This window comes from Arachis duranensis, unplaced genomic scaffold (genome assembly GCF_000817695.3).
Source record: "Arachis duranensis cultivar V14167 unplaced genomic scaffold, aradu.V14167.gnm2.J7QH unplaced_Scaffold_232527, whole genome shotgun sequence".
Taxonomy (NCBI): Eukaryota; Viridiplantae; Streptophyta; class Magnoliopsida; order Fabales; family Fabaceae; genus Arachis; species Arachis duranensis.
The window spans coordinates 897362-907403 of record NW_026264853.1 but is presented as its reverse complement, the minus strand read 5'-3'; the positions used below and the strand labels follow the sequence as shown (position 1 = coordinate 907403).

Sequence of the window (10042 nt, the reverse complement as noted above, 5' to 3'; positions counted from 1 at the left end):
TTTTTTATTAAGACACATGTCAGACGAGTGTCGACAAATATCATATCCGAAATGTGTTCGACATACGACAATTCAGCAAAATATCCGTTCTTCATAAATAAGTGCTCATTTCTAATTATAGTTTCATTGCTTTTGGGATAAGAGAAAAAAACTCAACATTAATGTGTATTAACTATTAACTCTTAATCCTACAAATTACGGCTGATATAAGATTTTTTTTCTCGCTATATATATACAGGACCATTCCGTGGCAGTTATTGACATACAGAACCAAACTACATAAAATTTAGTACGCGTTTTCATGCACCGTTAGTTACTACAGCTCTTTGTTATTTTCATTAGCTATGGCAGAGTTCAGAAGTAATAGTGTTGAGGAGCATTTCAAGGGGAAGACCATTTTAGTTACTGGTGCAACTGGATTCTTAGCCAAAAGTTATTATCTTGCATCTATATCTATACTTTTGATGGTGAAATTAGTACAATGATTAACGCTCTAATGGTTCTTTTTAAATTTTAATTTTGTTTATAGTTTTCGTGGAGAAGATATTGAGGGTTCAACCCAACATAAAAAGGTTATACCTTGTTGTGAGAGCATCAAATCCACATGTAGCTCTCCAACGCTTGCATAGTGAGGTACCCATTTTCATTTAATTTAGTTGTTTCTTGATCAATTGCATTAGTTAGAAATTAACACATATGAACTAGACGTAATACATAACGCGGCTAACATTTCTTTTATTGAAATTAATAATAATAAACGTTTCATCTTTTACTAAAAGTACTTACTCCTTTTATACACACACATAGGGGTGGAAAAAGGCTAGCGGTCTGCCAAGGCCTGCAGCCTGACCTGTATTTGGCCTGGTATAAAATAGGTATAGGTCTAAATTCTTTTAAAAGTCTTAATATATTAATAGGTCAGGCACATGCTTACTAATTAGTCTTATAGGCCTATCAGGCCTGCCTGCGCCTATTAAAATATAATTAAATATATAAATAATTATTTATTATTAATAAAATTATGAGATATTTTAAATTTATTATATTTTATTATAAATATTTTTGTATATTTTAAATATGTTAAAAGTTTAAAATTTTTTATAAATATTAAATATATGACATATTACATATAACTATTTTTATTAAAAAATAATTTTTTAAATATATTACATATAACTATTTTTTTAAATAATATTTTTATTTTTGTAAAAAAAATTATCAGACTTTTTAACAGACTTCAGGTCAAGCCAGGCTGAATAACAGGCCAAGTCTAATAATTTATAAAGAGCCTATAACAAGCTGCAGGCCAGGTTCATGTGTGAATTTGTGGGGGCAAAAGCCCCACTAAAATTTGAATTTTTTTTAAATAATACATGATGATATTTAATTTGTTTTTATTATATTAAATTATTATAAAAATTATTTTATTGACATATATATTTTGCGTTTACTATTAGAAAATTTTTTAGAACCATAATCTCTAACTATATAGATCCACTATAGGACAAATATTAAACAAATTTTATATCGACATATTATTTATGTACGTAGGTCTTTGGGAAGAAGTTGTTCAAAATGCAAAGAGAAAAGTGGGGTAAAAAATTCAGCTCCTTTTTGTCCGAAAAAGTGGTGGCAGTTGCAGGTGATGTTTCTCTTCACAATTTCGGAATCAAAGATCAAATCCTTATTGAAGAGATGTTGGAAGAGATTGATATTATAGTGCACAGTGCCGCAACTACAAGACTTGATGAAAGGTAAATAAGATTGCGTTATTTTAAGTAATAGCTATTTGTATGCCAAAATCAATTATTGGTATAAAATATATATTAAAATATAAATATATTAAAAATAAATTTAATTATATATATTTATTATACATAAATATATTTTTTTGAAAAATTTTCAAAATATACTAATACTAGTATTGTAATAATTTTTGTTGTTGATTTCAATTAATATACATTATATATATTTTATAATTAAAATCAATGACTAAAATTACTCAAATACCTAAAATTCTATTAGTATTTAATTTATTTTATGCAGATATGATGTGCAATGGCGACAAATACAGTGGGAGCTTATAATGTCATGAACTTCGCTAAAATGTGTAGTAGAATAGAGGTTCTTCTTTATGTATCTACTGGTATGCAATTCTTTAATGAATTAATTTGAAAAATAATAAAAACTAGTGAATAATCACTAATAAGTCAATATAAATTTTAAATGTGTAATTTTAAATTTTTAATATGTTTTTTTTTTTTGGTACTACTCACATGTAAATAACAAACAGGAAAAGCCTCCTATGTTGCGTTTAAATATAAGTTGGTTGATTCATCATATGCAAAAGGAAAAAAAATTGTTTTAAATAATTTCCTTAATGATGAATACAAATTCTCGTTAGCCATATTCTCGAGAAAAGTCAGTAAAAATCTAAGAGATCTCAAAATCTAATATCAAAATTATTTTATTATAGTTTTACGGGAAATGCTATGAGTTAACATTTTTAGTAGAAAAAAAATTTGGTTATTAGACTTGCTTTAAATTGGTCAATATTTTTCTATTTTAGAACCAATGTGTGCGCGTGTGTGCGTGTGGTTATATTTTGGTTTCAGCTTATGTTTCTGGGGAGGCAGAACTAATACTCGAGGAAGCATTTCATATGGGTCAGACCTTAAAAAGCCCTTTAAAATTAGACATCAACTTAGAAAAGAAGTTGATTGAGGAAAAACTTAGTGAACTCAAAGCACAGAATGTCAATGAAAGAACAATCACCTCAATAATGAAAGAATTTGGAACAATAAGGTAAATTAATATAAAGTCTATCTTGTGTGGAACTAGATAGAGTTTTCAAGCACAAATTTAATTTACTCTCTTTTTACCACATTTTTATTTTTAATATTGGGTTAACAGTAGTATTTTTTTGAATTATGATCTACTATGGTATTTTTCTAAAATGTGGGATGATTTAATTTATGGAGTATAAATCGGACCGTCCGATTTTTAAGAGGTACAGAAATTGGACCGTCTGATTTGTGTACTCGGACCGTCCGATTTGTGTACTCCAAATTTTTAAAATTTTTTAAACGCAAATCAGACCCTCCGATTTGTGTATCTCCCATAATTTTAAAAAACACAAAAAATTATCACGTTAAAGTATAACACACACCCTACTTCCATATCTAAATTTTTTAGCCTCTTTTTATTTCTCAGGTAAATTGTAAAAGTTTGATTGGTTATCAGTGTTTTTAGTTTTCATATAGGGCAAATTTTCATGGGTGGTCAAACACCTATACATTTACAAAATCAATGGGAGAAATGCTTGTGACAAATATGAAGGGTAATCTACCCTTGATCATCACGCGTCCGACTATGATGATCGGAACTCATTCACAACCCTTTCCGGGTTGGATTGAAGGTGTTAGGTAAATAGAATAATCATTTAATTTAATTAGCATGTATAATAATATGTATTCCACTATTCCACACTATACATGATTATTTGAGAATGTAACTAAATGACATAATTTTGCAACTTCAGAACTATAGACTTTGTGTTTGTTGAGTATTTCAAAGGAGCACTAACTAGTTTTGTTGGCCATCCAAAGACAACTATTGATCTGGTGAGTCTCACTCTTCAAATCATTTTACTTTGAATAGTTTGTATACAAAAGTAGACGAATTATTATCTTTGGAGTAGGTTATTGTTTGATGTTTGAAGTGGATGCTACATTTTTCTCCTCACTTGAGAATTGAAATGATGATATAGATACCAGCAGACATGGTGATAAACTCAATGATCATAGCGTTGTTGGTTCATTCTAAGAGTAATTCTTCCAACAGTTTGGTCTACCATATTGGTACTTCGCTTGGAAATCCAATTAAACTTTCGGATATTCAAGATATAATGCATTGTTATATGACAAAAGAACCGTGGCTAAAAAATTCTGAGAAGTCAGGGGCATTCTATGAAAAATTTACATTCAACCCCAGTTATATGGAGGTTCATGAATTTCCCCAAAACAAGGTATTGGCTCAAATAAATTAAGTTGCCATATTTTATATTTAATGGAACTATTTTGTTACATAAAGGTTTATTAACGTTGAATTACTATGCTAAGTTTTTAACTAATAATTTATTTCCCCTTTGATTGTTACGGTGTTAAAGAGATCAAGGTTGAAGAGGATAATCAACATTTATCGTCCTTATCTTCACTTCTCGGGCATGTACGTAACGTAATATTGTATCTAATTAATTATGTTATTGATTTATATATAAATATGCAACATTTTAATTTATTTGTTAACAGCTTTGATGATAAGAACACGGAGAAGCTGCGGATGGCAATAAAGGGTGTTGGCAGTGTTGAGAGGGAATTTAACTTCGATCCCAATAGCATTGATTGGAAGGACTACCTTATGAATGTTCATTTTCCAGGTCTAATCAAGTACAGCATGCAACCTAAGATGTAACGAACGCCTGACCTTTGTTGAAAGTTGGAACAGCATAAGAATGATTAGGAGTATTGGTATTGTTTTACATGTTAGTACTAGATGTTTGCAGGAATTGCATTGGAAATTTCGAACGGCCTTAGCGTTGTTCCAGATTGTTGGTTACGCCCCCTTTTGTGTATTTGTAGTGGCAGTGGTGTGAAGAAAATAGAATTAGAAATCAAACAAAAACTATACTTGGAATTAAATAAATAAGAAACTCTTCAATAATAATCTCTTGCTTGGTTATGAATGTCAGCCACCATGGTTGCCATGAAAAAGTAAAACCTTAATATTAAGCCTGAATCCATCGCCTCAACAACGATCAAAATATAATTACATCAATGAGATTAAATTGTATAGATTGAACTTGGGTGGCCAAAAAATAAAGCCCCTCCTTTAAATTGATTTAAAATAATTGCAAATATAGCACCTTAACTTCAAACAGAATCATTCACGTTGAAAGATTTGTCACAAAGGAGGAGACCTCTCTTTTCTTTTACCAGTCAAGGAAGTTGTGTTGTTCTCATCAACTTGGGAATCCATGATACCGACACCATTTGAAAATTCCTGTGGTCCCTCGGCATCCTTTGTGTTATGATGATTGAAGTTAGGAGTATCCACACTATTGCAAACATTAGCTTCGGCATCCTGAGAACTTTGACGGGTAATACACAGCCAAGTCCTTGAAGTTTCATCACCAGTGTGCAGTGCTAAAGGCACATGCCATGACCCTTTTTCTGATTCCTGAAACACATACAAACCTTTTCAGATTTTTTTAAAGAATTTAATTCAGCAGCAAGTCTCAAGAAACAAGTCGAAATACAATAGTTGAGACTCATTTGCATACCAACATCTTGGATGACAATACACAAGATTCGATTCATTAAGACTCTATAAATACACTCATCCTCACAACAATAACAGTCCCTCTAAAAGTAGCATTAACCTTTATGAACATTACAGAAGCTTAAAAATATACTTAAGTATCAAATCTCCCAGCAAACACCAAAACCTAGAAAATCCTGACCGACACACATGTAGAGTGCAAAATACTTCTGCATACCCCGCAAGTACAGAAAAAGAATATTACCTGGATGACCAATGAGTATGGTGGTGGCATTTGAAGTTTCAGGTTTCCTTTAACAAATGTGTAGTGAACCTGTAGATGAGGAAAACAACTTATCACATGAATAAGCACACAATAAAAAACTTGAATGAGCTAGAGAAATTTTTTGCAACTTCAGAAGTATAAACTTGGATGACTCTATCAATGTGAAATAACAACTGCTAAGTCAAATATTGGAGAGTGTACTAAAAATCAGTATGGTTTGTCCAACCACATGAAAATTAAAACAGATCAAACTCCATCTTTCTCCAAATAATCCCCCTCTCACCAGAAATTTCACAGAAAATTATAATACACTAAAGAATATAATAAGAATATGCACATGAATGACAACAAAAAAGAAATAATATCATAGAATAAACACTTTCAAAAAGAATCTACATGAGTGAAAGTGCTCAAACCAAATTACAGGACAGAACAAACAGGGATGTAATAAATTTGAAAAATTAAGTGAATAAGAAATAGACTTCCCATAGAAGATTCAGTCCATTTGAAATTGTGAACAGGAAATAACTCGCGCATTATGCTAGAATAAGCAATAGCTTACTTGATGTCTTTCTTTCCACTGGTTAAAAAAGTTGCTTCCTATGAGTTCAAATATGTGATCCCGCATTTCATCATTTGTCACAAGCAAGCATCTGAGTTTTACAGCAGCATAAAGCCAATACCTGAAATCCAGAATAGTTCATGTTAATAATATCAGTACACAAGGAAAATGAAATGAGTTAAAATGAGAAGTGTAACTGTGTAAACGGTACTTAAATGGAATAATCTAAAGGAGAATTTGCAAATTAGTGATCAAAAGAAATTTAAAACCAAAATTTAACCATATAATTGAATTGGTGCCTAACAGAGAAAGAATAATTATCATGCATATGTGACTAAATACGAATAGTAAATTAAGCATATATATTTGAAAAAATAGAAGAAAAATACTCACTAAAACTAATTTTCCTTAAAAGTTTAAAAAAGTAATATATTATTATCTTAAAGGAAAAGAAATGGTCAAACAGTAAAAGAACAATGTTATCAGTAAATTAAAAACAAAAGCAAATTGAAAGAAAATAATTTAGCAATTTACCAATCATCATTGGATCCAGTTGGAGTCGTATAGAGCGCACCATTATTCATCCACTCCTCTACCACCCTTCTGCTTGATGGATTATCCATAAGCCCTCTCATTCGCTTGTTATGCAAGATGACCAGTGGCCATTTTTTCCCGCTACAATTGTAAAGTTCTTTTACTACATCGTCAAGCTGAACTATTACAAAATCGACATGATAAACACAATTAGTTGCAAAAACCAACAAAGCTTGCTCATCACACAAGAGAGCAAGAACATGAAACATCGGCATACAACCTGAGAAATGCTAAATCCACCATCTGCAAAATTTTGTTGGTAGAGCCCAACATTCGCTCCATCCACTATAGCATCATAACACGCATGTTTTTCAAGCCAGCCCTATCATGAGGGTAACAAAGGGACCAAAACTGAGTTACTACTTATTACTATCAATTACCAACATAAGTGCTAAAAATATTCACACATGAAACCGAACTGTGTTTCAATGAGGGGACAAGATTAACTCACCTGAAATTCACTGAAATTAGCTTTGACCTCTCTTTCCAGTGCCAAATTAGCAACAGAACGTGCAAACTTGCCTGTCTCCTCGTCATCGATATCAACACAAACCAATTGCTGGCTGCAACCACAACAACGTCCTTCAGCACTAACATTGGTCCTTCTAACAAGCCAGTCCCCTTTCCCAACCCACCCTTGACCATGCCACCCTCCCCCATTTCGCAAAATCCCTTCTTTCACAGGAGCCAAGTCCTCCAAACCAACCTCAGAACCCTTTCCACTGTGAAACCACTCTTCAATCACAGACGCCGTCGTTTCACTAACGCACCTCACTGAGCTCCTTAGCTTGTGCAAATACTCATACACCTTATTTGCATTCCCGTTCTTCGCACTCACCTTCAGCAGCGCCGTGAGTTGTGGTTCCTCGAGTGTCACACCAGAACCGTTCACATGCTCCTCCACCTCATAAGCCTTACCGGAATTTCCAAGCTCACAGAATCCGAACAAAGCAGGGTCAAAAGTCCTCAGCCTAGGGGCAGAGCCATAATTCTGAACGGCCTTCGCGAGCTCAAATGCGCGGTCGGCATTGCCTTTCGCAGCGGCAAGCCTGGCAACAGCGGTGAGGGTGGCTTCATTGGGGTTTATTCCGAGGCTGGTCATGTGATCGAAAATGCGGAATCCGTGGTGCAATGCGGTGTCTTTGAGCGAGACGTTGTTGACGGAATTGGAACAGAGGTAGAGTAAGGCATTGAAGTGGTGCTGATTGATGCGAGTATTGGTCGAAACGGCATCGTCGTATACAGAGATGGCAGCGCTTAGATCCTTGGATTTGGAGCATGAGTTGAGCTCGAATTGGAACTTGGCCTCTGGAGTTTGTGCCTTCCTCTTCTTCTTGCTGTTGTTGTCCATTGATGCAGTTTGGTTGGGTATTTTGGTGTTCAAATTTTGCACCATTTGAAACTCTATAAGCGTTAATTTTTTTGGTGAATCTATATAGCAGTTACCTATATACTGGTAGAATCCGGAGAATTAGAAGAGGATTGTTCAGCACACACAAGGTTGTCAAGAACAAGTTCCTATATAGGCACGGAAGGTTAGTAAGCAGAGCACAGAATGTAAGTGCCTACAAAAATTTTAATCATGGCACGTAATATAAGAATGTAGGCTCAAATAGAAATACATGTACTACATAATGATAAAATAATCATCAATCTCATATAATAACACAAATAGAGAAAATAATCACAAATACCATAAATATATTCCGTTATAATAGTTCAAAATGCATAGAGTTTAACTTGAAAGTATTCAGCTCCAAAGCTAGTAGTTAAATATCATAAAATATAAGTCACAAACCATAAAATAAAAAACACATCCACAAGTTTTTGACATATATTAAACTAAGATGAGAAATATTCAAAATATCTAACACCAGCTAATTAATCAAAGTGACATCTAAAGCAGATCTTGGAAGCCATGACCATCATCATCTTCATTTTCATCTTCTAAATATATAATGTAGGGCAGTATGTTAATAACTTCACAATAAAACAACACTAAAAAAATACATAAAAAAACATTAAAACAGTACTACAGGTCTATAACAGATTCACAATTGAAAAAAAAAACTATTAATAATTAGAGCATCACAAACCCTATATTAATAATTTCATATATTGAATTATATACATAATGCAAGACAGTAAATCACACACTCTGCATCAATTATTGATTATTGGCAGAGCCAGACAACATTCACAAGTCACAACAAACCTGAAAGTGAAAGCAGACCGTGAAGACTGGAGAAATTCAGGGACGGTTCAGGAACAGCAAGCGACGGCCGAAGGGAGCAATGAGTTTCGCCGCCGATGGAGAGCTACAGAGTTCAGACTCCGCGAGAGGCAGCACGCGGCCAGACTCGGTGGCGGCGCCCTGAGGTGTGCTTGTGCGGCAGTGGTTGTGAATGAAAAACGCAGAGACGCGGTGGTTTTGCGTTCTGCTTGTGCGGCGGCTGCACACAAATGCAACATAAAATGGCGGTGGCGGAAATACGAAATTAGGAACACTTTGTTGTTGTGGATTGGAAGTTATCGTTTTTTTTTTTAAAGGAAATTAGGATTTTCGTTTTTGGAAGTTATGAATTTTTCTGGATTGGAAGTTATGGTTTTCGAACAAAAGCTTAGGACTACTCGATTGGGCCATTTATGCCTTGGCCCATTTTTATCTTTAAAAATATTCTAGTTTTGGTCCAGCCTAAATATTTTGGGCCTTAATTGAGGGTTTGTTCTTTGTAACAAGAAACTCATGCTAGAGCGAAGAACTAATAATATTTTTGAAAGTCTTGAACTCAATCAATCTAGTGACCTGGTTGGTTGAATAATATTGTTCATACTCTAATCTAACACTATTACCCAGGTCCAAACTCACCTAAAGAACTAATCTAAAGATTGGCCTTCGCTTCCCATTGACCTCCTCGAAAGAGATCGGATTCAACACAGACTCCTCCTAAAAGAAGTCGGGCTCGAAGGATATTTGGTAGATAACATTTATTCAAATAAGTAACTGCCCCTAAAATCTCTCAACCCACTTTCAGGAGCCATATCTCAACTACCCTAAGATAAAGGGACAGTTATCCACCATAAAAGGTGGAAATACTCCAACGGTGGTTATTAGCTCATTACTATAAATACACTGACATCCCTCAAGTATCTCTAAGTTCCAATACTCCCTAAACCTGCTTACCCCTTTGCTGACTTAGGCATCGGAGTGTCTTTGCAGATACCACCCCCCATTCATTCATACACACAAGTCGGATGGCGGCTCCCAGACGTAAACCAAG

The 10042-nt window shown here is 33.9% G+C and overlaps 1 protein-coding gene and 1 pseudogene across 2 annotated transcripts; one reads left to right on the top strand and one right to left on the bottom strand.

Annotated features, from left to right (window-relative positions):
* The first annotated feature begins 344 nt into the window (after positions 1-344).
* LOC110272389 (alcohol-forming fatty acyl-CoA reductase-like) lies at positions 345-4654 on the top strand (annotated as a pseudogene).
* A 105-nt stretch (positions 4655-4759) lies between these two features.
* On the bottom strand, positions 4760-9260 carry LOC127744266 (proteinaceous RNase P 2-like). Of its 2 annotated transcripts, none has more exons than XM_052256550.1 (7): positions 8977-9260; positions 7213-8279; positions 6982-7083; positions 6702-6877; positions 6168-6288; positions 5585-5653; positions 4760-5238 (listed from the first exon to the last, which is right to left on the bottom strand). In XM_052256550.1, exons 2-7 carry the CDS (start codon positions 8155-8157, stop codon positions 4963-4965), a joined length of 1689 nt encoding a protein of 562 aa, XP_052112510.1. In that variant the 5' UTR covers positions 8158-8279; positions 8977-9260; the 3' UTR covers positions 4760-4962. The 2 variants fall into 2 exon arrangements, with proteins under 2 accessions (XP_052112510.1, XP_052112511.1); XM_052256551.1 differs by having other exon boundaries at positions 7213-8214.
* Between the last annotated feature and the right edge of the window lie 782 nt (positions 9261-10042).

Bases quoted from the DNA above. Each gene is read 5' to 3' on its own strand.
- LOC127744266 (XM_052256550.1), bottom strand. From the start codon at position 8,157: ATGGTGCAAAATTTGAACACCAAAATACCCAACCAAACTGCATCAATG. The intron at 7,084-7,212 runs GTGAGTTAATCT...CCCTCATGATAG, and splicing joins CTAATTTCAGTGAATTTCAG to GGCTGGCTTGAAAAACATGC. The intron at 6,878-6,981 runs GTTGTATGCCGA...GTAATAGTTCAG, and splicing joins GTGGATTTAGCATTTCTCAG to CTTGACGATGTAGTAAAAGA.